Source organism: Drosophila montana, unplaced genomic scaffold (genome assembly GCF_035044405.1).
Source record: "Drosophila montana isolate Dmon_TW-CO22-7 unplaced genomic scaffold, ASM3504440v1 contig_3468_1, whole genome shotgun sequence".
Classification (NCBI taxonomy): domain Eukaryota; kingdom Metazoa; phylum Arthropoda; class Insecta; order Diptera; family Drosophilidae; genus Drosophila; species Drosophila montana.
Window position 1 is genome coordinate 349,857 of NW_026998349.1, and position 27,719 is coordinate 377,575.

The window sequence follows — 27,719 nt, forward strand, 5'->3', positions numbered from 1 at the left end:
GTCCGCGGACAGAGATACTCACGGTGCAGTTGAAGCATTGGCTATGATAGTTGTGATTGAGTGCCTCGACCCATCTGTCGCCGGCTTCGACGGGGAAGCCGCAAGCGAAGCACTTGGTGGTGAACAGTTCGTTCCAGTCGGCCTCGCAGTACGCATTGCCGTCCTCCAGGAAGAAGGGCGTGTTGCCGAAGATCTTGCCGCACTGGCCGCACGTGAAGCACTCGGGATGGAAGTGCTTGCCAATGGCGTTCAAGCAATCGCCCTGAAAAGAGTATTTGTAAAAGGGTGCATTTTTTTGTTTAATTGTGTTGGCAATTACCTTGATCTTGCCGGCGCACTTGCTGCAGGTGGGCGCCAGATACTTCTCGAAACAGTACTCGCAGTAGAGATCGCCCTTCTCCTCAACGAAGCCAATGTCCTGCAGCGGGCGACGGCAGTTGCCGTTCACGCAAATGAAGTGATCCGGGCACCAGATGCGGCCCAGGGCCGTAATGAAGGGACCCCTGTAAAAGGCAAACAGCAAGATTCAGTCGAAGGGATGAAATGAGCACGGAAAAGTGGACGACGAGTGGGCAGGTGCAGGTGCAGGCGCAGGCGCAGGCAAAGCTACTTACGATGTGATCTCCTTGTTGCACTGACAGCAAACCGGACGTTTGCCATCCTTGAGCAACTGACTTACGGCCTTCTCGTTCTCCTCGGACATGGGCGCCTGGGCGTCGCCCTGCGAACCCAGCGCCCGGACGCAGACGCTGAAGCTGGGCGCATTTTCCGGACTGTTCTTCTTCTCGTTATCATTGCTGCTGCTGCTGCTGCTGTTGTTGTTGTTGTTGTTGTTGTTGCTGGGCAGGCTCTGCTTGGGCTCGATGTAGGAGCGCCGATCAGCGGCATGTGTGGCGCCCGTGCGTCTCAGATTGTTTCTAAAGGCCACCGGCTCCGGCGCCTGCTGCGCCTGGCTGATCGTCGACGTCGTCGTCTTGCCACTATCACATATGTCGAGTATCTTGCTCATGGGATGCTGTGCGGGCAGCTCGGCCTGCAGCGTCTGCTCCACACGCGCCACCTGCGGCTGCGCCTGCTGCTTGCCGGGCTCACTCGGCAGCTGCTTCAGCGCAGGCTGCGGCGGCTGAGGAGGCTGCGGCGGCACAGCCACCACGGAGTGCAGGGCCACCGGCTGTGTGGGATCAATGTGCTTGAAATCGTCCAGATCGAGGCGCTTGCGCACAATCATCGGGCTCTTGGTCAGATTGGAGCTGCTGTTGCTGCGCAGACTCAGCGTGCTGCCGCTGTGCGAGGGATTGGCACTGCCATTGGTGGCGAGGCGCGCCTCCAGCATGTTGGATATGATCTTGCCGGCCTCCTGCATAAAGGCGTGCGTCTGCTCGCCCATGTTGATCTTGCCAATGGACTCGGCCAGCATGGCTGTGGCGTCGGCATCGGCAACCGTAGGTGCATCCGCTGTCGTTGGCGCCTGGTCAGTTGCTCTCTGTGGGCGTGGCAGCGTGGCATTCGGATTAGCATGCGTGTTATTAGGCTTGGAGGCTAGCGAAGGCATCGCTGCAACAATTAAACGAGAACGAGAACGAGAAAAACAACAAACAAGGTTAAGGGGGTTAGAATTGGAAACATGCGCAGGATTAGAGGGCTATCAAATAAGCTTAGATTAGATTAGATTAAATTGGAGACATGCGAGCTTTCGATTGGCTGAACAACGAGAACAAAGGAGACAACAAGAACTGGAGAAACTTTGAATTGTTGGGAGCTGTTCACCTGATCTGCACATTGCAGCTGTTGCACAGCGGGATGCGGACGCCGGGTCCGGCGGCCTTGTTGAGAATGCCGCGTCCACGTTTCGGTGCCGATGTGGCACCAAAGGCGCCGCTCTTGCCCCCAGCACCTGCGGAACCATCAACATTAGAGTTCAAGTCACATATATTGGGCGGAAAACTAGCTGGCGCGGGCGGAGCAGCGGCGGCGGCGGCGGCAATTGTTGGCTTTGGCGCCGTTGCAGCTGCAGCTGCATTAGAAGCATTTTTATTGGGCAGCTTGGCAGCGACTGCAGCTGCTGCTGCGGCTCTGTAGGCGGCGCAGGCTTGATTATTAGTCGTGGTAGTAATAGCAGAAGCTTTGGTTAGACTGGCTTGCGCCGACCTTGATGATGATGCTGATGATGCGGATGTAATTGCTGAGGCTGATGCGAGCGATGAGCTGTTGACATGAGAGCGCAGCTGCTGCTGCGAATCGGAGACCGACGCGGACGTGGACTTGAAGGCGGACTGTTGTTGTTGCTGTTGCAGCTGCACCTGTTGGTGCACCTGTTGCTGCTGCTGTTGCTGCTGCTGCTTGAATCCAGGTGGAGGACCCAGCAGCTTATTGGCGGCGACCATTCCAGCCGCATAGCTGGGCGTGGCCATGGCCTCAGCTGCCGTCGGTTTTAGGGGAAACTTATCGTCAAAGGTGGGCGAGTGCAGCTGGGGAAAGGTGCTCTCACCCAGCGTGGCAGCCCTGGCGCTTATGGCCTGCGACTGGCTGGTCAGGCTGCTGATCTCCTGCTCCAGGCCAGACAGGCGGCGCGCCTGATTGGCCACGTAGCCCGTGCGACCATAGGATTGACGGCGTTCCGTCGACTCCGATTGAGCCTGAGACTGCACTTGCGACTGTGACTGCAGCTGAGCTTGTGATTGGGTTTGGGTTTGCGACTGGGAGCCAGTGCGTATCTCGATGGTCTTCGCGCTCTGGGTGCGCTCGAACTCCTCGGTCACCTTGCGGCTGCGCTCGATCTGGGTGTTGCCTATTTGGGTCTTGGTCTGGCTCTGCAGCTGCGACTGTTGCTGCTGCTGCAGCAGCGACGATTGCTCCCGCTGCTGTACGCTGAGATTGCCAATCTTCCGTTCGGTGAGCGTCTCCGGCTGCTGGCTGTAGCTCTGGCTGCCCGACTGCGTGCTGAGCTCCGAGTGTGCCAGCAACTGGCCCTGATAGCTCTGGCCCGTCGTTATGGAGCCCGCCTGTAGGCGGGAGCCAGGCCCGGCGGCGACCGACAGCAGCGCTGAGTCCGGCTCCTTCATGCGTGGCGCCCGTATGGCCGAGAGCGGATTCGGTGGCGGGCCGGGCGCTGGGGAGCGTGCGCGATCCGGAAAGGGCGAGGCAGCGCCCTGATCGTAGTCGCGCGCATGCGTCGCTGGGCACTCGTCGAAGCAGAGCTTCTCGGTCGTCTGGTAGAAGGGTATTATCGGTGCCGGCTTGTTGATCATCGACGAGACCGAGGAGGGCGTGTAGGGCCGCGAGGGCGTCAGCGACTGGTCGGGCCGATCGTACTCATCTAGTGATTGAAAAGCCATCGTTACTGGACCCGAGCGATCCTCAATGATGATGGGCACCGACGGCTGCACCGTCGGCTTCCCCAGGGAGGCAAGCGAGCCGCGGGCAGCCGTTGGCGCTGGCCCCGTCGTCGTACCCCCAGTTGAAACCTTGGCAATGGGTCTATGTACAGTCTCGCAGCTGGGCGCTTGCGACTTGGGTGCATCTACGAAAGCAAGCGGGACATTGTCGCGCAGCTCTTGCGGCTCCGGTGTGCGTACGGGACTCTGGGTGGGCAGCACTGTCCAGTTGCGCTGATATTTGGGTATGGTGTCCGCCTTGTGCAGGCCGGACTGTACGGCTTTGCCCTTGAGATGGCTGAGCGGGGACGGTGGCGGGAATAGAACCTCTGAGTGCTCGAGCTCCTCGGCGGTTTCCTCGATTAGCTCGTGGGCATCGAATTTACTATAAGCGGTATTTACAGCTGTCAGGTTGGAGGCGGTGCTGGCTGAAAAGGAGGACCGGCTGCTGGCCTGCACCTGGGCCTGGGTCTGTACTTGGGCGACGTAAGCTGAGTTGGAGTTGGCGGTGGCGGTGGTGCTTTTGTTGGTGGACTGTTGGACTGTGGAAGAGGAGTTAGAGGAAGCAGTCGCATTGGAAGCGGTAACAATCGAGTTCGAGTTCGAGTTCGAGTTCAAGTTAGACGAGTTAGTCTCAATGTGTTGTTGTTCTTGTTCTTGTTGTTGTTGCTGTTTCAGTTGATGGATCATCTGTGTCTGGTTGTGAGAGTGTTGCTGACTCTGGAGCTCCTCTTCCTTTTTGTGATAGTAGTCGAGTCGCTTTTGATTGCGCTGCTGCGCCTTGCAGTACTTCTGGTACTCAAGATCGGTCTGTTCTTTGGACAGGGAGGCAATGGAGGCGCGCGGCGTGTTTGTGACTGTTGTGTTGGGATTGGAGGAGGAAAGCGGTTCGCGAGACGGCTGGAATGCTTGCATTGCCGCAAATGCCGACGATTTGCGCTGCTGCTGCTGCTGCGGCTCCGTTCTGTAGTATTCCACAGACTCTGGCGGCTGCGGCTTGATGCCCAGTTCCTCCTCATGGTCGAGCACCTGAAATTCATATTTTTTTAGTTCCTGTTGCTTGTGCTCCTCGTCAATGCGCTGCGTCGCATTCTCGGGATTCAGTGGGGTGTAACCGCGATCGGGCGCCGTGCACAGCGCATCGCCCATTGTGAGGTGTTCCTTGGGTGTGGGCAGGTCTATCAAATGGATGGGTACGTCCCGATCGAAGTGTCCCTCGAACGGACGCTCGGGTGCGGTGGTCAGGGCGCTCACGAACGGACTCTTGGGACGGTAATCTTCGCGCAAATAGGGTTTCATGTCCATGGGCGGTGGCATATAGGGCACGGTCTCCTCGGGCAGCGGCACACCCTCCGCCGCGGGCGGGGCAAAGCGCACCGGAAACTCGGGCGCCGTTGCCATTGCCTGACTGAACCGAGTGCCGCGTGGTGGAGACTCGCGTAGAAGCTCCGAGCCATAGCTGTCCGAGGGAGCAGCGGCAATAGTAGATGGAACAGGAGCTGGAGCTGGAGCTGGAGCAGGAACTGGAGCTGGAGCCGGAGCGGGAGGGACGACGACTGCGGCCTGTTCAGCTGCCTCGGCAGCTGCAGCTGCTGCTGCCTCGAAATCATCATCGCAGGGCTTGGGGAACGGACACTCGACGAGATGGAAGGGCACTTCCGATGCTGTGGTAAGCACTCGAATCATGGGATTGATCCACTCCTTGGGCATGGGATTGGGTATCTTGGAGGGCGCTGGACGCTGGCGCACCGGCGCTATTTCAAAGTTAATCTCCGGCGTTGCCTGAAACATGCGCTCGCTCTCAAGGATCTGGCAGCGCTGATCGATGATCAGGCCCTCCCGATCATCAGCCTGCCCGCCGTCGTCTGCCCAGGCTGTCAGAGCGGCTGCAGCGGCTGCCTGCTCGGCCTCCGCGGCCGACTCAGGTATCGTCTCCAGCTCTGTGTGCAGCTGGGGCAGCTCCTTGATCTCGGGCTCATCGTTGAACGCCACGTGGCGTGCAGCAGGCGCGGGCGCGGGTACGGGAGCTGGGACGGGACTGGGCGTCACCTCCCTTACCATATCAATCAGCTTGTAGGTGCTCAGCGGTGCTGAGAGCGAGTCGACGCATTCCTGTGCGCTGCGCCGGCCCGACGCGCACTCGTGCACATCCTGGGCACTGCCATAGTACAGCTGGTAGTCCAGCTCGGAGCCGGACTGCTGCTCGAAGGCCTGCTGCATCTGATAGGCCTGCAGCTGGGCGGCATACATGCGCTGATACTCCTCCGAGGTATTTGTTGTCGTTGTCGATGTCGAGGTGTAGCTGTCCGAGCTCGATTCCTGTTCCAGTTGGGCCTGCTGCACCCGCTGATTGGTCAGCTGTGGCGCCGAGTAGCTCTGCCACTGAGGAGCCTGCTGCGACTGCTGCGACTTCTGCTGCACTTGCGGCTGCGGATCGAGTCGCGAGGTAGCACTGCCCGGCGGCAGCGGCGGCACCTCCTGCACAGGATTCGCCACCACCACGTGCTGCGTCTCTGGTGGCGCTATATAAAGGGGCGCAGCTGTTGGCGCCGTGTGGCCCTCGTCCTGTGGCGGTGGCCACGAGAAGCTCGAGCCGTGGGAGCGACGACTGGCGGCCAAGGCGACCTCAACGTCCACCTCGTAGCATTCCTCCTCGAACTGCGGCTGCAAGCCTTCCTCCTCCAATTCTGTGCGGGGGGGCAGGGTGTGGCGAGAGTTGGGAGTAACGCGTTTGTGTGCGGTTTTTCGGATTGTTGGTTAGTTTTGCATGTGGGGCAGGTGACAGGTGGCAGGTGGCAAGTGGCAAGTAGTGGCAATGGGCAAATATAAGAGCAGAAAGAAATAAAATTCATACGCTTGTTAGTCGTTGGCACTGTGCAAAGCGGCGGCAGAGGCGAAGCCGAAGGTGAAGGCGTTGGCTGAAGCTCAGGCAGAGGCAGTGGCAGAGGCAGAGGCAGAGGGGGAGGCGGTGGCGAGATGTCAAAAGGCGGCGCAAACAACAAAAACAACAAAACTAAGCGGGCGGAGAGGGCTAAACTAACTACAAGTGCCAGGACCCTGGAACCAGTCACGACAATTTCGCTAAGCCGCTTAACAAGCTGTTCAACGGCTAAGCGGCAACTCCTTACATAATACCAAAACAGTTTAAATGTGTTCCAATTAGTGTTATTTTAAATACTAAAAGAGTGTGGGTGAGTGTGTGAACTGCAACTGGCTGAGACTGAGCTAATTTGATCGAGAAATATTACGCTATATAAAATAGTGAATATTGCCTGACTAACATGAAGATATGAGCCTGCGTGGCTTTAGTTTCTGCGCGTTGAACCAACGAGCTGGTGGTCGTTGGTTCAAATCTAAAAATCTAAAGAAATTTTTATTTTATTTCTTATTCGAATGTTCGCGAATAAAATATTAATAAAAAATATATTATAATTAAAAAATATATAATATTTAGAAAAAAGGCCTAGACGCGTTTTGGAAATTCGAGCGACTTTGTTTCTGCCTGAACGCTAGCTCGTTTTTTGACCCGGTTAATTCTCTCTAGTAACAAATATTTCTTAACTGAGTAAATGCAGTGAAAAAAACCCGAAAACAATTATATATATTGTAACAATCTGTTGTCGCGCAAAAACATAAACAAAATATCGCTTGCAATATTTTGAGGGCGGAAAAAAAATAATATAAATGAGAGTGCGACAGGCGCGGCACGGCACGAGTTGACAATATTGCAGAATGTTTTACGCGCCATGTGCACGGGGGCAAATAAATTTTTCATTTCTTATTTTCCGGCCATTTTCATGGCGCAACAATAAACACACGCACACGCACGCACCTTGTGTCTGTGTGTGCTAGACAGCAATATGTGCGTGTGTGTGCGTGTGTGTGTGTGTGTGTGTGTGTACAAGTATTTACTTCCATTTTTTATGGGGCCCACGTCTGTGCGGAGCCAAAATGGCGACGACAGGTAGTCATTGGCTTTTATTATGCATAATTTCATATTGCCTGTAATTTTGCAGAAATTGAAAATGGCAGCCACACACACACACCCGCACACACACACACACACACACGTAGAATAAAAAGAAAGAAATAGGAGGAGAAAGTCGCGTATATGGCAAATATTTTATCATATCAGAAGAAAATAAACTGTCCACAACAGACAGACAAAAACAATAACAGAAAGCGAAAAGTTTCGGAAAAGTCGCAATAATAATAATGAGAGGAGGCCCCAAAGAAAGTTTCTTGGTATATTTAAATACATATATATATATATATATGTATGTGAAGGCAAAAGGCATGCAAAGTTGTGGCAAAGTATGGCAAATTCTCGGGCAGCCCATTCTATTAGTAGAGAATATATGAAATATAGAATATAGAGTGTATAATATAAGTAGATACATATTCCTGTATTTGTTGATATGTATTTATCGATATGTTTTAGAGAGCGGTTAGGCGCAAAGCGTTTAGCGTACATAAATCAATTATGTAGAAAATAATACATATACTAAGTATAATACATATGCTTATACAGATACTCATCAATTGTTTTTTCTTTTTGCTGGGCATGACACCGCAATTTATTGAGAATTCATTTTAAAACTGAGTATAAGTTGCACGTTTTCTGTTAATATCAAGTATATAAATAGTAAGTACGACTAAGAAAAAATTGTGTGTTAAGAATTTGTTTGATTTTTTGTTGTGAACAAAATTTCCAAAAAGAATTTCCAAAAATTCACCAGCTTTGCCGAAAACTTTGCCCTTTTTGTAATTGTTTAAGTTTTTCTAATAGGAATATTGGTAACCGTAACCTAAAAGAAGCCAGAGAAAAAACCAGAAATGTTCATCAAAATACAATGTCTTTTTTTTTGTTGTTGTTGTTAATAATACAAGCTCGGAAGCATTTTCAGATAAATTTAGAACAATAGTTTCCCACCAGACAAAATGCATACAATAAATCACAAAGCACAAGACGGAGCGAAGCCCACTCCAGCTGCGACTTGAAGGAATTTGAGGCATTTGATGCATGGACGCCCGGCACGCTGCCAGGCGAGAGACAGAGAGAGAGAAGAGAGAGAGAGAGAGAGGGAGAGAGAGGGAGAGAGAGGGAGGTGGACAGACATCAATAGAGCGCAAAGCAGGCAGCACAGGATGTCAGCCTGTTTGGATAATAATGACTGGTAATTTATCTGCCTTCGTTTACATTGTTGTGCGTCGTGTGTGTGTGTGTGTGTGTGCGGGTGTGTGTGCGCGTGTGCGTGCGTGTCGGAATGTGTGTAGCACAAACATTTGTTTGCCAGCACATTTTTTGCAGCCTGGCCCCAATGCCGCTTGTTGTGTGTGGCATTTGCCAACTGGATTTGTTTTTATGTGTGTGTTTCGGCGGCTTTTGGCAGCTGCTGCTGGCGGCATGCCGCCAAACAAAGCAAAAACAAGCCAAAAACCAAAGCCCTTAAAGCCGCCCCCGTCTCCGCACAAAAACAAACTCAAATAATGGCTGCGGTTGTGCGTGATTCTCGCTTTGATTAGGAGATTGATTTTGATTTCTGACGCACGAACTTCTGGCCTCAAAGGTGGAACTGATTAATGAGGCCGCTGTGGAGCGGAGGGGGGAAAGTGAGGGGATGGAGGGGGGGGGGGGTGGTTTCTTCTTTTGGCATGTAATAATTGCATTTTTAATTGCATGAAGACGAAGAAAAAATTGGCTCATAAATTGCATTGTTACCATTGCGATTGTTGTTGTTGCTGCCGCTGTTGCTGCTGTTGTTGCTGCTGTGCGCCATATTTGCTGTTAATTCATTTCCGTTATGACAGCCAACAACAATACAGACGCGTAATTGATATACAAACACACACACTCACACACATGCAAGCATATATGTCAGCATATATATATGTATTGACTTTGCATACACACACACACACACACACACACACGCGCGTGCACTTTTGTGTGTGTATATAAAGAAAAATGGTTAAAATTGGTGTGAACACAGCGCGAACGAAGGAGTCGAAGAAGAAGAACTGCGGGCACAGTGAGCGCCAGAAATAATGGCACACACTAATTGTCAACTCTTGAAATTAAGCTAACAATTATTGAAAAAAGTGTGATTCGTACTTAACTTTAGACAAGCTGAACATGATTTAAGAAAAATTATGAAAATTTTAGAATTAAATATAAATCATACTGAATTTCAGCTAAATATTCTTGAATGGAGTGTAATTCGTACTTTCAAAGCTGCTATTTAAAGACGCGCTTTATACACAGAGAGAAAATTGACCGCATCAAGCCAAGAGTTCTTAACTAAAGTGTAATTTTAGATAAGCTGATCTTAGAAAGAGCATTAAAGTTAAATTCAATTCATGCTGTATTTCAGCTTAGCTCTAAATGAGCTTGGAATACGCAAACGAATGCTTGAATCAAGTAAAAAGAGATGATTTTTAGTATTAGGTAAACTCAACTCAAGCTTTCTCAATCAAGAAAACTCGAAGTTGATTAATGGCGACTGTGCGCTGACTGCTTGCAGTCAGTGTCTTTTGATATGCTGCGCATACCCTGCACATATTTGCCATGCATTTAAAGTTCTGCATGTAGAGAGATGGAGAGAAATAGGGGGGGGGCGACCGCAGATATTGCAACGTTGCAATGCCGAACCGAAATACATTTTATATCATTTATATTACTGTATGTGTGTGTGCGAGTGTGTGTGTGCGAGTGTGTGTGTGTACACGAATTGTTTCGTTTTGCAGCATTACGTATACGTAACGTGTACTTTGGTTTCGGTTTGGGTTTGGGTTTGGCTTTCAGTGCCATGAAATGTGCCGGAAACGGGCAACATTCACTGCCAACTGCAACTGCAACTGCAATTGCATTGGCATTGAAAATGTTAACACACACACACACACACACACACATAGAATACACACAGAGGACACACCCCAACCCGTCCACGCGTCATTGTTGTCGGTTTTAATTTCCCGTCTGGCCGTATTATAACTTATTTACTTGAAATGCTTTTACCTATCAGCAATTGGGTCTGTCAGCGTGGATGTTGCATGAATTATTTTCCTCTACGTGTGATTAACTCGCTCGAATTGCTTTCTACGATCAGCTGCAGCCAGTTGCATGTGAATTTTGTGTGCATGTGGCATGTGTCGAACAACTCAAATAACTCAACAGCAACAAAAATGGGTTAAGGAACAAAAACTACGCGTTGCAAGTTGCCAAGAGGCTGCTGCTGCTGCTGCTGTTGTTGCACGAGCAACAATTGCTGTTTACCTCGATTGTAGTTATTGTTATAGATGTTGTTGTTGTTGTTGTAGGACTGGGTCTGAGTGTTATAGTTAGGCAGGGTAGCATATTTATTGCTCGATCCAATTGGGTATGAGTTTCTATATTGTTGCTTTTGTTGCTGCTGCTGGTGTTGATGTTGTTGTTGTTGTTGGTATTGATGTTGTTGTTGTCTGTTGATACTATTGTACCTCTGCACAGTACGACCTATACATAGACACATACATATAAATATATAACAAACTCAAGACTCTTGCAACGATTTGGGGTGTACGAAAAAAAGAGAAAAATTAAATAGAAAATATTTTTGGGTCGATTTCGTTTTTGCACTTTTGCCAAATTGTTTCTTTTGCATTTTAGATTAGTTTCGATTATTTTTAAGCAGGCGAGGGACGGCTGATTTGTTGGTTTGTTAGTTGGTCTTCGAGTTAAATTTATTTGCATTAAAAAACTTGATATATCATGTGTTTAACTTAACAACAGATCAATTTATACATTTAATACTAGAGCTGCCAGTGTTGGCTAACGCGCAACTGGACCCCCGCTCTAAACAAAAACAAAAAAAATAAAAATCTAAACAAAACAAGCAGCTAAAACTCGCTGAATAAATATTATATATAAAGTTTATAGTTTGTATATCACACGCCCATAGTTAGGTTGTTTCTTGAGTGTTCTTTTTTCTTCTTCTTCTATCTGTATCTGTATCTGTAACTGTAACTGTAACTGGACTAAACCCATTCACCTTCTGACTGAGACAGTGTCTCGTACTCATCGTCAGCTGTCATCGTCTTACCTTGTTGACCAACATTGGAGCGCGGCAAAGTGGCATAGGGATTGCCAGCGGGGCGTGGCGATTGCTGCTGCTGCTGCTGCGGTGGATACGAGGAGACCGACACCGGCGACTTGGGCGCTGCCGCTGGCGGCTGAGAGGCGCCGTACGGACGAGCATAGCCCTGGTTGACCTGCACGGAGAGAAAGAGAGAGAGAGATAGTTGATGAGAGATTTGCGGATTTAATGTGCATTAAGTCGAGTTAACAAAGAACATAAAACAGTTTGTGTTAGCGAGGGGCTGGCTTAGGGGCAAGCTGCGAGCTGGGGGGAGGGGCGGGCGGTAACTTACCCGATAGCTGGCGCCGGGGCCCTTACCAGGCGGCTGCACGCTGCGTATCACATTTCCGGTCAAGGTGACATACTCGAACGGCTGATCCGAGCCGCTCGCGGATGTCTGCATGCACGGACCTGTGCACGCAGCGGAGTCGCCCATGTTGTTGTTGTTGTTGTAGCTGTAATTAGCTGATGATTGCTCATCCGCCACGTGGGCGGACATTATTTCAGACTGCGCTGGATAACTGTTAGCTGCTGCTGCAGTTGCTGCTGTTGCAGTTGCTGCTGTTGCCTGATGTGAATTAAATTTCAATTGATTAGCAAGTGTTGCCGTCAACGCGGCGACATGTGGCTGCAGTTGCCCAGTTGCTGCTGATGTTGTTGTTGTTGTTGTTGCAAATGGCTTGGCCGTGTTGTTGTGTCTGTTTGTTGTTGTTTCTGTTGCTGTTGTGTTTGTGTTGTTGTTGCTGTTGTTGGGGTGTTGCTGCTGCAGCTTATTGGCATACTGCTTCAGCATCTGATTATACGCATTATGGCTCTTGTTCTGCGTATTCATGTCATTCTCATTCTGTGTGGGCCTTGGCGGTGCGGGTGCGGGCGCTGGTGGCGGCGGCGGCGATGGCATTGACATTGTATAATTATCAACGGGACACTGCACAACACTGGCCACATCCAGCGACGTGCACGAGCCAGAGGCTTGGCGCGAATGCTGCGGCGAGTGCTCCATGTCCAGGGAGAGCGTCGAGGCGCTGGATGCCACCAAACTGGGGCTCAACTGGGCACAGCCGCCCACACCCGATGAGGATGTTTGCGAGGAGCCGCTCGAAATTGATGAGAGGCTGCGTGTGTGTTTGCTGCTGGCCTGTTGCTGCTGCTGCTGCTGTGGGTCTGGGTTTGGGTGTGGGTTGGCTGGGGCTGAGCCTTGTGTCGGGTGTTGCTGTTGTTGGTTTTGGTTTTGGGGCACCAGCAGCAGCTCCTCGGCTTCATATTGCAACAGCTGTGTGGGGGAGGGCGGCGGCGGCAGGGGCAGCTCGCTGCTGCTGCTGCTGCAGTCAGGCTCTGGCATTGGCTCGGACTAATGTGTTAATACGAGCGCGTGTTAATGGGCGGGGCAGGCAGGCAGGCGGGCGGGCGGGCAGGCGGACGTCACGCACATGAACAACAGCGGGTAGCGGGTGGGAGGCATGTAAATTGATGCACAGTTAATAAAGGCAGTTAATTAAAATGCAGAGCGAAATTTCTGAGAGGCTTTAAACTATGTGTATGTGCGTGTGTGCGTGTGTGTGTGTCTGCCTGTCAACGTGGCGTATGAGCAATGTGCGCACTAAAAATAACTATTAGGTCAAGGTCAATACTCTGGCTAAAGCTAGCTCCTGGAATGTGTCAAGATTGTGTGTATGAAAATAATCCAAAGCGTATTCCAATAAAGAATAAAAAAAATTGCAGTTTTCACACGTTATGCAACACTCAAGAAGCAGCGACAAATTCTGTTGCGAATTTCCAATGGAAAAAGAAAACTCTTTTTACTTTGCACTCGAATTAAATGATGAACTATTGGGAGAAAGACACTTTGCGGTGAGTTTTCTTTCGCTCCGTTTTTGTATATTTTGTATTTTTTGTGGTGCACTTAAATATTCGTTTTGGCGATTTTGAACTTTGCACTCTGCAGCATGCGAGCTGCCTGCGTGCCGCGGACACGAGTCGAAGAGGCAAACTGAACGCAAAATGAACCAAGAAGACGAGCTGTGGCTGCCGCAGCTGCGGCTCTGTGCAGCTGTGTGGTTTTTTATAGCCCAACAAAAATAAAAATGTAATTGAAATAAATAAAAAAAAATGTGCTGCGCTCGGCCCAAGGTATATTTAGCACTTAGCCATTGTCGACAATTCGACCATTCGACTATTCGACTATTCGAGCCATTTAGCAGGCATTGCACATTTCACAGAAATGCGCTGGCCGCAGCCAAAAAACTGAGCGACAACTTTGGCTGCGCTTCCAATTGCCAGTTGCCAGTTGCTGGTAGCCAATTGTGATGCATACTCGAATATCTGAGCCGAATCCGCACTTCTGCTCAAGATTACTGCGAATCGCAACTAGTTGACTTTCTATTTATAAAAAGTCGAGACTTGTGGGCGATGCGCATCGCATCGCATCGTAGCGCAGTCCTAATTTCAATTGACAACTCTTGTGCCACATTTCGTGGTACCTGTTGCTACACTCAGCGAAAAGCTGCAAACTAAATTATAGCATAACTGAGCGTCAATTCATTTGCATAATCAACTTGGAAGATAAATGAAGTAGAAAAAGTCTTTACAATAATTTTAATGCTCACAATGAGCGGGAAACATTTAAGAGAAAACTTCTTTAATGAGGTTCAGTAATATTCAAAAAGTTCTTGAAACAAATGATATGAAATGATATTTTAAGTGTAAGAAATATTGTTTCGATCTTCATACAAAATGCGTACAGTTCTCTCTTTGAAGGTATTGCAAGCTAGTCCAACAGCTGGCAGTCCAATATACCCTATATATAATATACCCTAACTAAAGCTAAATCTTCTCTACGGTAGCTTTTATAGGATTAACCAGCCGCACACTGCTCATTTCCAGCCAGAATCAAAGGCAGGTTGGGAACACACAATTCAAAGAGTAAACATAATAAACATAATAATAATTGCATGCAGGCAAGAAACAAACGAATTAGCAGGCTTACACACACGCACACACACACACACACTCACTCACACAGACACAGCCCGACACACTTCTACTCAAGTGAAAACTCAAGCATAACACACAAATGCATAAACTTTTCCATTTTGTCGTTTTTATCGCTTTTGGCCAGAATAAGAAAAGTAAACAAAAACAAAAGCTAGAAGTAGAAGTGGGAGAAGATGATGAAGGGCATAAGAGGGGGGAGGGGGAGGGGGGGCAACGTCTTTGGTAAAATTGCATGAGAATGCTTGAAAGTAGATATATTTTTCTCGCTCGATTTTTCTTTTCGCTTGCCTTGAACAACTTTCTGCATTGCATTGCATTTTTCTTTCTGGCCAAATGATTTTTAACATTTTAGCATATGGATGTCTGCCGCAAGCGAAATTTATGCAAACATTTTGCCAGCAATATGATAAAATTGATTGTAAAAACAAGATGAAGCAGACGAGAGGGATATAAAACAAGCAGCAGCAGAAGAAGAAAAATAAGAACAAGCGAGCTTCAGGTGCGTCTTTCGGGGTCACAAACTTTTTTTTTCTTTTTGCCCCCAATTTTTTACTTGGCTCAAGCCATTTACTTTGTGCATTTGTGTGTGTGTGTGCGAGTGTGTGTGTTTTTGTGTCTGACAAGATTGTTTTTAGCACGCTGGGACACAACACACACGAAGAGAACAGTTAACAAGTTTAGGATGACTTTTACTTACCGGTGCCGGTGTGGGCGTGGCATTGCCATTCGAGTAGCCATTGCTGCCATAGCCGTGGGAGCTCAAGGCCGACGAGATGGTATTGGCGCTCAGCTTGGTGTTCCTGCGAAAGCGAATAATATGACATGATTAACAAGAAATATGTTAGTTGCCAGGCAATGCGCTCTAATTGGCTTCCCCTCCTCGCACGGCCAGCCTCTAATTGCCCCCCCCCCCCCCCCACCCCTCCTCTCAGGAGAGCGACCCGTTTTGAGGCCTTTAATTAAGTGCGATTTGCCATTTGGCCAAAAATTCAAATAAATCCCAAAACCCCAATTGACATGCACGAGCGTCTGTCAGCCTAACGAATATATATGTATGTGCATTTTTTTCCGATGACTAGCCACACACCTCAGGCTGCTACCCTTCCCCTCCCCCTTCCCAGCTCTCCCTCCCTCCACCCTCCCTCCGCTTTGGCTGCAATTGCATTTAATAAAAATTTGCACTGCTGAAAACGTCAGCGAAAATCAGTTGTCAGAGTTTTCATGTCCACAGCAGATGCAAAAAGTGCCATTCAATTGGCAACTGTGTGGCCAGAGGGGGGCTGGGGATTTAGGGGGGAGGGGGGATGGGGCGGTGCTGGATTCAGGGTTTCCAAGCAAACAAATGCCACGGTGTCCCGTCTGTTGCCCCGTCGAAATGTCAAACGTGTTTTGGCATACGCAAAAATATGCATTTATTTATATTGCATAAATTCATATTCATATTCACATTCGCATTCACATTCGCATTCACATTTATATTCATATATTTCTTTTCATATTCATTTGTTCGACCTGACCAATTGTGCAGGAGCCAAAAATAAATAAACAAGAAAATAAAGTCGGGCCAAAAGTCTAACACTTCTTACTTTGATTCTCAACTTCTAGTCGAGCTGCATTTACAGGGTATTTTGACAGGGTATTTGGCGTTCTTTGATGCCTAACCTCAGCTAGAGCTGCATTTACAGGGTATTTTGACAGGGTATTTTTCGTTCTTTGATGCCCAAGTTCTGATTGAGCTGCATTTACAGAGTATTCTGACAGGGTATTTGGCATTGTTTGATGCTCTAACTTAAGTCTAGCTACATTTACAGGGTATTATGACAGGGTATTTGGCGTTCTTTGATGCCTAACCTTAAGTTGAGCTGCATAACAGGGTATATTGGCAATTTTTGAGGCTCTAATTGAAGTCTACCTACATTTACAGGGTATTTTGACAAGGTATTTAGCGTCTACTTACGGCTTAATAGGCACTGGCACATAGCCCTCGGTGCCAGCTGGTGGATGCTGCTGGGCAGCCATCTTGGCATGGATGTCGCAATAGAGCTTGTTGTTGAAGTTGTAGTAGCCCTGGTTCTTCAGGGAGGTGCCACAAGTGGCGCACTTGAAGCACTCCACGTGCAGATTCTTGTCCTTGATGCGCACAAACACGCCGCTAGATGGGGGGAATGAAAATATATTGTCAGCTATATATTTTACAAATCTATCTTAAAAAGCTTTTAAAAAATAATCGATAAACGATTGTCAGCTTCGTGTATGTTATCGATAATTAGTCAAAATGAATTTGGCATATTCCCATTAGAAGATGGAAACGTGGTTAGAGTTTGATAAAATATAAATGACCAGTTAAAACTTTATCAAATAGCAATAAACGATCAATATGTGTTATCGATAATTAATCGAAATGTATTTTGCATATTCCAATTAGAGGATGGTGACGTTTGGTAAGCAATAAATATAAAAAAATATATTAAAACTTATTGAAATATCGATAATCGATAAAATGTCTAATATCGATATTTATTTGGAATTTTTTCATAAGAGGATGAGGAAGAGGATTTAACTATGTACAATATGTGTTATCGATAACTTATCGAAATGTATTAAGCGTATTCCCATTAGTAGATGGCTTAAAGCGCGCAACTGTTAGTCAGCAAAAAGTAAGGTAAAATAAATTTAAAATGGTAAACAAAATAAAATAAAATAAAATATGTTAAATCTACATAATGAATTATCGAATTAAGCTCATGAGTCGTCAATGGCAGCCAATTAAATTGGCATACAAATTAATACAAATGATGATATTCCCATGAGCCCCAACTGGAGCTCAGCGTTGCAGTCGCAGGTGTTGGAGGCGTCTGCATAATAATCATGTGCACTGCATAAATTTCAACAATTGACTTCGAAATAAAAGCAAATTAAAATGCGTGCGCAGACACACGAGCCACACACTCACACACGCGCACACACACACAGACTGAGAGACACAGAGGCATGAATTATCATTGAACATGGAACACAAATCCTTACACAATGCCCACGCCGCACAATTGACATGCCGGATGTCCGCTGGCGGACAAAGGACGCACACCACCAGCATCGCTGGCCAATGCCGCTGCAGCCGCATCCATATCCGCCTTGTAGTCGGGCCCCTGCAGCGCCCGGCATATGGGCATAACAATGATGCGCGGATCGGGCTGCTCCTGCTGCTGCTGCTGCAGCTGCTGCTGTTCCTCCTCGGGATGCTGGGGCTTCGCAACCGGCAGACTGGGCCTGTGCGGGGCCGCCGGCGCCAGCGTATTTTGCTGTAAATTGGTGCCGATGCGCTCATCCTGGCGTCCTACCTGCGACTGCGACTGCGCCTGCATTTGGCTGTGGGGCAGCGGCGTGCGTCGCTCGTTGCCGCCAATCGCATGGCTCTGCGTCCAGTAGAAGTTGGCCGGGCTGTGCGGCTCTGCAGCGGAATTATCGCCATGTGGTTGACAGCACAAAAGTTCAATCAGTTCACAAAGCCTTTGACAAGTTATTTGCAAGTAATATGTGTGTTGTGTGTGTGTGTGTAGGACGCCCCCAGGTTAACACTAGAATACCCCCAGGACACCCTAGACCTGCCCAAATCTAAACTAGAACAGCTCGAACTTAACTCGGCTAAGCTTAAAACAACATGAAATTAGTTACCTATGAGTTGCAGGCAATGTTAATTAGAGTGGTCATGTTAATGTTAATGTTAATGTAGCTGTTAAAGTGAGTGACTGACTCAAAGTGCATACACAAAGAACAACACGAACTCAGTTCAACAACACTTGAAACTACATTGACTTATGCAACAATGAGTTGCAGGCTATGTTTATGTTAATTAGAGCGCTAATGTTAATGAGAGTGTTAATGTTAATGTTAATGTTAATGTTAATGCTAATGTTCTGCACTTTTATTGGTTTGATTTCGTGGCCCACTTACGTAATGAGACGTTCGCATTCGGTGCAAATGTTTTGACCAGTTGGCAGTCCGCCGGTGCTCGGGGGCTTTGGTGAATTGACGGGGGCGTTAACGTGCCGGGTGGCGTTTGATTGTTGTAGTTGTTGTTGTTGTGGATAGTGTTGGTGTTGATGTTGATGTTGTTGATGTTGTTGTTGTTGTTGTTGTTGTTGGTATTGCTGCTGCTGCTGTTGTTGTTGATGGTATTGCTGCTGTTGCTGTGGTGCATCATGCTCATAGTTGTTGTTGTTGTTGTTGTTGAATGCTGTTAACAGTGTTTGATGAGCAGCCATTTTGTATTGGTTGTTGGTTTTTGGTTGTATGTGTGCGTGTATGAAAAAGAGTCGAAATACAAACATGAGTTAGACATAGACCGAAAAAGGTATTGTATGCAAGCCCTAACACACACACAATTGAATATTCAATTTAAGGAGATTTTTCCAAATTGTTAGCCACATTGCAGTTCCATGTGCAGTTGCTTTATAATACTATACCTACAAACTAAATATATGTATTTAAGTTTTAAGTTTTTATGGCAGAAGTTGGGGGAAAGAGAGAGAAAGTGGGAGAGAGATGCATTTGTTTGATATATGTTGTGTGGGCTGCTTTAGAAATTCGATTTGACATAGAGAAAACGAAAATCCATTTCTTTATCTAAGCACATAAAACAAAGGCGATACAAGAAATAAATAAAACAAAACATAAATATTAAAAACAATTAAATACAAATTAAAATCAACCAAAAAGGCCTAAGAGCTGACTAATAAAATAATAATATATGCCCTACAGCGAGAATTCTCGCTAAGATAAACTCAGTTCAAGGTCTCTGCTGTGTGTTTTAAAAAATTTAAACGCTGCTCTAATCTCGCTGCCTATTTATAAGTGCACCATGAGAGAGACGCAAAGTGCTGGCAGCTGGCAGCCTGCCCCACTGAGTACATGGCGTATGCGTAATATTACACCTAGAGACCCTAACACAAAATCGCCCAACTAATCGGCCAGAGTATCGCTCACAAACGGATTGGCGCCCTCGTTTAGTAGCAGGAGCAAGCGGGCCAGTTCATAGTTGGCTGCATTACCTGGAGTCGATCCACCTGTTTCCTCCTCGCGCAGGAACTTCAGCACCTCCGAGCGATCGGCCTGGTATTCCTTTTCGTTTTTCTTAAAGTTGACACTAGAGAGAGAGAGAGCGGGTATGAGAGACTAGTTAACACAATTTTCCATTGCATACTTTCGGCTGCAAGCGCACAAAGCGCGCGGCGCGCAAAAGTATGCTGTGATAAATGAGTGCGGCCAACATTGTTGCGCATACGCCGCGTTGGCTGGCCACCGCAAAGGCCGCTCAAAACAAAAAAAAAATACAAAAAAACATAACAAAAAAGATCCCCTAAAGAAATTAAGTGCAAAAAGCGCGCAAGTCCCACGCGTGCATTTGTTGTAAAAAGAGCCCCAACTCGACAACTGGCAAAACATTGCAAAACACTTTTGGCCAACAGCCCGACTCTGGACGGGCGGGGCGGGTCGGGGCGGGGCTATCATTTGGCGGCATTGCACTCAGCTTTAGACGCTTAGGCGGCCCTGCGGTCGTTCGTGCAGGAGGCGCAGTATCTGGCGCAGCAGCAATAAAAAAGAAGCCAGAAGACCAGCGCGGAAATAAGCAAAACAAATTTTAAAGTAAAACTTTTGTGGCATTCGCCTGTCACGGCTCTTGCGGCCCAGCATTCCAGACAGTTGTTTCTATACCCTGTTTACAAATTTAGCAAGAAAAAAAGGAGTATATAGTTCTATATTAAAGCTGAAGACTTGAAGCTTGGAGTATATACTAAGGATTACGTGTTAGGCTTTTGCGGACCAGGCCTACTTGAAGAGATTGAGATTATGTCTATAAAGCCGCTTCAGTTTAACAGTTTTAAAGTCACTGTTGCTTACAGTCTAACAGTTACCAAACGGACTTATTTCATCTGTTTTAGGCTGTAATTGAACAGAGTATTCCCTAGTTGACCACACCCCAAATATGTTTTCTAGCTACTCATGTTTTGTTTTAGCTGTTGTTCTCTTCTTTTTTCATTTATTTTGTTGTTGTTGTTGTTTTTTGTTTTTCCACTTAAGTAGGGCCCACTGTTGAATAACTTACCCGAGCACACCGCCAGCCAAGACCTCCGCCTGGGCGGAGAGTGTTTCCGCAATAGATTCATCGCTGTAAATGCCAACCGGGGTGTTGTATTGTTTATTGACGATGCTCTTCACGCCGCCATCGCCGCCGCCGTTGGCCTGTTCCAAGTTGAAGTAAACACAAACACAAATATAAATAGATAAGATGAAAATGTGTAAATGAATAATGCTAAATCAATTTCTGTTTCGGTTTCGGTTGCTATTTCTGTTTCTGTTTACGAGTGCTCACTGTGCTGTCACACAAAATTATAATAATACAAATTCATAACAATAAAACGCAAATGTATGCATATCACACACACAGAGAGAGAGAGAGAGAGAGAGTGTCATTGATATTATTATGCATGGCACATGTATGTGTGTGTATGGGTGAGTGTGTGTGTGTGTGTGAATGTGAGCCCTTTGCACATTAATTCTTGCCAGCAAATAATCCTAGCACTCATATTCATTACTCATTCTGACACTTTTCAAAACTACGCACAAACAGTCTGACAGACAGACAGAGAGACAGACAGACATATAAATGCAAATGTTGTCAACTCATAGAAAACAGACAAGTTCCGACTCCACCCGAAAATAAAATGAATGAATATGAAAACCCACAGAGCACAACAATGAGACACACACACACACACACACAGAAGCACACGCACAGGGATTGTGACAGCAGCTTTTTCCCAGGAGACTAACTATCAACATCATTGGTCATCAGCACGTCACTTGTAATTGTGTGTATGTGTGTGTGTCTGTGTGTGTGAGTGTGTGTGTGAGTGTGTGTGTGAGTGTGTGTGAGTGTGGGCGCACTTAAGCTAAAGCTAGCTGGTAGGGCTGAGCGCGGGCCTCATTATCGAGCCACAGCTTAACATGAGCACGAAACATGCACTTACAAATAGTCCAAGTTCATTTTTTCAGAGTTTTTCATAAACTACATTATCTAGATTTTGGCGACAGACAAACTCTAGACTTTCTTGTCTAAGCATTTCATTTAACAACTGTCTCACTTTGGCTGGGATTTTTGTTAATAGATACAAGGAAATGATTCGTAATATGGGCGAGATTAACTGCTTTATTCAAATATTGGACAATATTTGCTCTAACTTTTTCTCAGGCTTTATCGTGCCTTTAACAGGCTGGACTCGCTCAGGTTCGAGCTTGAAACCTGAACCCTGTCGTGTTTATATCGTGAAAAAAGCACGACCTTGCCCATCTCTAGCAGCTGTTTAAAAGGTGTAATTCCCAACCCTTTACAACCTACAAACTTGCAGCATTTTAAGTTTTGGCCAACACGTTGAGAGTTTATAAATTTTATAAATGATGCCTGTTGCCCGCAAATGTATGCTAAACATTTTCTCCCTCTCTCTCTCTGTATGTGTGTGTGTGTGTGTGATTGCAAATTAGTTGACTTACAAATGGACGCGCCGAGTTGTTGTAGCCGCAACCAATGTGCTGGCTGTCCTGATGATGGTGAGCCAGAGAAGTTTTCGTCACTGTCTGCAAATAGGGCGAATTGGCCTGGGGCAGGTTGCCGGTGGGCGTCACATGTGGGCGCCAGGTGGAGCCGCCGCTGTATGGCAGATGTGAAAGGGTATAAAATAGAGTTTGGCATTGGCAAAGTGCTGGCACACTTACCGCTGCACTGTGATGACAAAATTGTTGCCCGAGCGCACCACAATGTCCTGGGCATCCTTGTGGCGACAATTGAAGACATCAACGTCGTTGATCTTGATGACCGCGTCGCCCGGCTGCAGGCCAGCCTGCTCCGAAAGGCTGCCCGAATTGACCTGCAAAGAGTAAAGAGCACACACAAAATAAGTCAATCAGTCAATCAATCAATCAATCAACCAGTTGTTGTCTCAAATCAAAACTTGTCATCAGCAGCTCGAGTGCAATTCAATTGCGAGCTCGCGCATAAATCAAGCCAAAGGCAAGCCATAAAAAACGTCCAACGAAATGCAGGCGGAGAGCCAAAACTAAATGAATTTATTTTTGCGCTGCCCGCTGGAATTATGAAGCGCCAGCCGAAAATGCCAGTTCCGCTGTGGCCAGTTGTGTGCCCATTTTCCCTTTTCACATTTTCCCCAGCAACAACAACAACAACAACAATAACGAGAACAAGTTTAGTTTATAGGCGTTGTTTTTGGGCGCCTGGTTTTCATTTATTTATTTTCCGCCGCGTCTGCTGGGAAATTGTGCGCACCAAAAGCCATAAATTTACCGACGATTAAAATCGCAAAAGTTCCACACAACAGACGCTGCAATTCGTGGCCATTTCTCATACATGCGCCTAGACAGAGGGGCAGGGGCAGGGCTTGCACTAAACAAACTTGCCACGCCTTAAATTCTGTTTCTTCGGCTTAATTAAAGCTGCTGCTCACTTTAATCAGGCTTAAAACAAACCTCAATTACGCGGCACAAGCCAAATTGCGGCTACTGTTGCACTTGGCTTAGGTCTAGGCTCGTGTCTTATGCCACATGCCGCATGCCACATGCCGCATGCCGCACCATACCCCACCATTCGAAGCCTGCCACGTGGCTAGGCTCAGGTGTGCGGCCGAATATTATGCGCGCCCTGCACGTATCCACTTTGGCAAATTGTCTGTTTATCAGAATGCCAGCCCAGTCAGTCGGCTCTCAGCTCTCAACTCTCGACTGTCGAATGCGGCCGGTTTATATTTACACAAAACGGCACACACCTAGCCACATACACACACACACACACGCGTGTGTGGCTGACTGCATTAATATTTCATTGGCATGTTCGCCAAGCGAGACACCTAAATTTTGTAATATTTACAAAGTTGCTAAAAATGCGGCGCCCCAACAAACCAATGCCAAAAACCTGAAGCACCACCAGAACCCAAACCCAACCCAAAACCCAAAACCCCAACAAAAACCCCAACCAAAACCCAGAGCCAGAACCGGAGCCAGAACCGGAGCCAACCGAGCGGGCAAACGACAGGCCCCAAAAATTCAAGCAAAATCGCGCGTTGCTCTCAATTTTTGCTGTTGACATGTTCATTTTCTTGTCGAAAATTGAAAATTGGTCGGACGCTGAGGTGTTTCACAGTCAGCGACAAATAAGAGAGAGACAGCAAGAGCGAGACAGAGAGGGAGAGGGGGGGAGAGACAGTGGGAGGGGGAATCAAAGTATGCGCTGCTTCGCATTTTGTTTTTATTGGTTTGACACAAGTTCTACCCCTTGCAAATGGATCATAACGCGCATGCTGGACTGCTTGAATCAACATTAAAGCCAAGACAAATAGGAAACCTTGAAAAGAAAAATCGCTGGTTCAAATCATCTATATATATAGAAAAGTTTCATTGAATTATGGTTGGAGCTAGTCAACTTTATCAAAGAGTTTGTACTGACTGAAGACTGACTGACTGACTGATTGACTGATTGACTGATTAATTGACTGACTGATTGACTGCCTGACGCTGTTATCGAAGCTTCTTTCTTTTGAGTCAAAAGTGAGCATTATGATGGGGCTGTATATATGTCTTTTGTTTTATCTCTATTATTTATTTATATCTGTACATCTATATTTTTTGACAATAATTTACAGGGTATCCAAGTGCGTGGCATAGAGCTTTGTTGGAAGTTTTTTCTGTTCGCCAGCAAATTGCATGTCACAAAAGTGCGCTTGGATTTCGATAGAAGTGTGACTGTGTGTGTGTGTGTGCGTGTGTGTGTGTTCATATGTGTGTGTGGCATTGGAATATTGACATTTGGACAGTTTTATGAGTACCTGCGATCAACATGCGCCCCGCCCCAAAATGTTTGCTCGCCTGTCTGGTCGGCTGTTTCTATGGCTCTGTCTCTCTCTGCCGGCGTTACTGTGTCTGTTTTGTGGTTTGGTGGGTTGGTGGTGCGCTTGTTAGACATTTGTCAGCTTTATAGCATTTGTGGCCGGCCGCCAATTGACAAGGCATTTGTTTTGCCATGACTTATGAGTGTGTGCTCGCGGTCGGAGGCGAGGTTAGGGCAGGTCAAGTGAATTACCATAAAACTTGGCCCCAACATGTCGAGCATTAATATCAGTTGTGTTTCCAGCTCCAGTGCTCCAGTTCCCACAGTAACCAGGCCTGGCCCTGCTGCTGCCATTTGGAGGCCAGCCAGGACACATAATGCGCCCCTCCGAGCGCATTACATGTGTAGCCACGTTTGGGCAAATGATGATTTATACGGGCCAGGACACGCTGCCGGGCAGCCGGGCAGCCGGGCAGCCAGGCAGAGCGGCTCCCGTGGAGCTACCCCCAGGCTGTCAGGCGTTGTCCAGCTGCAGCTCCAGCTCGAGCTGCTGATAAGTATAAAACACACTCGGCCGACATTTTCATTTTCATTTAGCAGCAAATGCTGTGAAAATATTTCAACTGCATTATTTCAGCATTTGTCGTGGCATGTATTTAGCATTTGGCTCTGCATGGCGCTCGGAATTATAAATATGCACTGCGCCCAGCCCAGCTCGTGTCCTGGAGCATTTCCATTACTGCTGTCACAGCAAATTTCTAGAATTTAAAGTGCTTGAAGACAATGAAGAGAGCCCAGTAAATCCATATAGCAAATTAAATTTAATGGCCGGACAGCAAAATGCTCGTAATCAAGTCAACTAATCCGTTCAAGTGCATTAAAATTGAGATTCATTTAGCAGCCAGCAGCCAGCAACTGCTCGACTGCCAGATGCTCTGCTCGGCTGTTGGACGAAGGAGTTGCCCAGTTGCCACGCCCACTTCTGTCAATTACACACACTTGCATAAGCCGAGCATATCCTTTAACACTCACTTCAGTTGCTTGGCAAGGTAGAAGACGAGAAGCAGCACATTTTGCTGCCTGCAAACCACACACACACACAAATACACAGTGTGTGTGTGTGTGTGTGCAGCATGCAAAATATTTATGTTGATAAATCAAGTTTGCTTTTGTGGATTAGGTGTATCTAAAATAAATTGAATTTGTGGCGTAAATTTAGGCCAAACAAAAGGCAAGGCACAAGACTTGCCAAGTTGTTGGCCAAGTTATGAAGTTGTTTAATTGAAAATAAATCAGTTTAAAGGCAACACACGAGAACATTCACAAAACTCCATTTGCCAGGCGAGCATTGTTTTTGGCCAAACGTTCGCATTGTTTATCTTTACTCTCTCCCCCTCCCCCGCCACTCACCCTCTTCAGCAGTCTGTGTGCCATAAAAAACAGAAAGCGAAATGCTCGTAAGTAGAACGAGCTACGCTCAAGAGCTGCGCGCGAGATAAAATGCTCGGGATATACAAAATACTGCGGAAATGCAGCGCAAATACAATGAATCTCAATGTATATGAATATGCATGGCCATCACTCATACGCCCCATGCGCCCCCTCCCCGCTCCTCATTCTCCCTCTCCCTCTCGCTCTCGCTTGTTGCCAGCTCTAAATCACCCAAAGCCGCTGCGGCGGCAAATGTTGGCCGCAGCACTTGACCAAACACTGGCAGCAACAACAAAAAATACCAAAAAAAATCATTGCACTTGCAAACTTGGCAAATGAAGAGGTCTCAGCCGCAATCCGCCTCCGCCCCCCCGGTTGGCCCCGCCCTTGGGGGCGAGCCCAAGGGTCCATAAAATTGCGCTGGCCAAGCAAAACAATCAAATTCAGCGAGCTGTTAATGCGGCAAAGTAAATACAATGTTGGCAACTCCTTCGGGCCGTGCTCCAGTTCAACTGCAGCTTAACCAGTTCTTTTAACTAGTTCATTCCAGAGGCGTCTCCATCTACAAATCGGGAGGGGGGGGGGGGGTCGTTGTTAATCCGCAACACTCGAAAGTATTCATATTCAATAATCACGCGCCTTTCGCCTTGGCCTGGCTTCAAGCCGGGTCCCAAATTTTTCGTGCAATTGCCAACTCTTTGGACACGTTTTTTTTGCGCTGGCCGAGCAGCGCTCAACAGCTGACCGGAAAGTGCAGAGCGTCACAGAAAATATTTATTTATTGGCCAAAAAAAAAAGGGCGAGAATTCAGCAGCAGCAGGAGTAATTGTGGAAGTGGCAACCACGAAGCGGAACAGGCGCCCAAAGTCCAATTCTGGCTGCTTTGACATAGCTGCACAGCTACAACAACAACAACTGCAATTGCTACAACAACAACAACAGCAACAACAACAACAACAGCAACAACATTGTGGAGCACGCAAACTGTCAGCAACATTTATAAATTATGATTGCAATCAACGTGCCACAAAGCGCGCGCAGGGCGAGTGGACAAGTTGCGAGTTGCTTTTATTTTTTTTGTATTTATATTATTTTTTTGGCTGAAATGACAGACGCAGTTACACACACATACACACGGACACACACACACATACGCGCGCACAACAAACGTGGCAATTTATATAAATGTTGCATATTCATAACTAGTAATGGAAAAACTTTGCACAATGAAATTATTGTGGCCAATGCGAGCGGAAATTTGTGCGCAGCTAATGAATGAGAGAGCTAGAGGCAGGGCAGGGAGAGGGGGAGACGGACCGAGTGACTGGATCTGCCCAGCGGCCAGCAGGTCCAGCCTGTCTCATGTCTATTCCCTGCGTGGGCAGCAGCTCCTCCTCCTTCTCCTCCTTCCCGGAGTGAGGCCAGAGACCAACTGCAACGGAGGCTCATTTATCTTTGGGGCATTATCAACAGCTACGGCATCGGGTTTGGGGGGGGGGGGGGGTGCAATTCATGGTCAGCTGACAGCTGTGCATGTGTGTGGCAACACCTTTTATACGTATGAATACTCATGAATACACTCATTCGAGCGAGAGCTGCTGAAAAATGACAGCTGCCTCGGGCTGATCGGGCGCTGCAAACTGATCGCAAACATTTGTGAGAAGTGGTTGCGGAAATGGAATGGATTACCGCATGCACTGAGAGAAATTATGTGCAACAAAAATGTTGCAATTAAATTGAAAATATGCATTAATCATAGTTAAAACATTTTAATTACCATTTGTGGGAATTTGAATTGAGTCTTAAATATTACTCTTAAATATATATACAAATATTTAAAGATATTAAACTCGTTTTCGCTCAGTGCACAGACTCCTGCACAGCTTGAAGCAGCAATTTGTTGAGTCG

General features: G+C 47.2%; 2 protein-coding genes across 2 annotated transcripts in view; both read right to left on the reverse strand.

Moving 5' to 3' along the window:
* The window catches only part of Zasp52 (Z band alternatively spliced PDZ-motif protein 52), a 63,457-nt gene that overhangs the window by 902 nt on the left and 34,836 nt on the right, over positions 1-27,719 (reverse strand). The window contains exons 3-14 of the mRNA XM_064691742.1: positions 22,259-22,410; positions 22,037-22,193; positions 20,592-20,728; positions 19,537-19,631; positions 17,513-17,936; positions 16,443-16,637; positions 15,183-15,285; positions 11,456-11,624; positions 2,313-6,061; positions 1,768-2,273; positions 320-503; positions 23-262 (exon numbers count right to left, since the gene is read on the reverse strand). Of these exons, the coding sequence (XP_064547812.1) occupies positions 23-262; positions 320-503; positions 1,768-2,273; positions 2,313-6,061; positions 11,456-11,624; positions 15,183-15,285; positions 16,443-16,637; positions 17,513-17,936; positions 19,537-19,631; positions 20,592-20,728; positions 22,037-22,193; positions 22,259-22,410 (6,111 nt within the window). The remainder of the gene's footprint in view (positions 1-22; positions 263-319; positions 504-1,767; positions 2,274-2,312; positions 6,062-11,455; positions 11,625-15,182; positions 15,286-16,442; positions 16,638-17,512; positions 17,937-19,536; positions 19,632-20,591; positions 20,729-22,036; positions 22,194-22,258; positions 22,411-27,719) is intronic.
* LOC135434982 (PDZ and LIM domain protein Zasp-like) lies at positions 11,685-13,542 on the reverse strand. Its single transcript, XM_064691817.1, has 2 exons — positions 13,295-13,542; positions 11,685-12,842 (listed from the first exon to the last, which is right to left on the reverse strand). Exon 2 carries the CDS (start codon positions 12,831-12,833, stop codon positions 11,685-11,687), a length of 1,149 nt encoding a protein of 382 aa, XP_064547887.1. The 5' UTR covers positions 12,834-12,842; positions 13,295-13,542.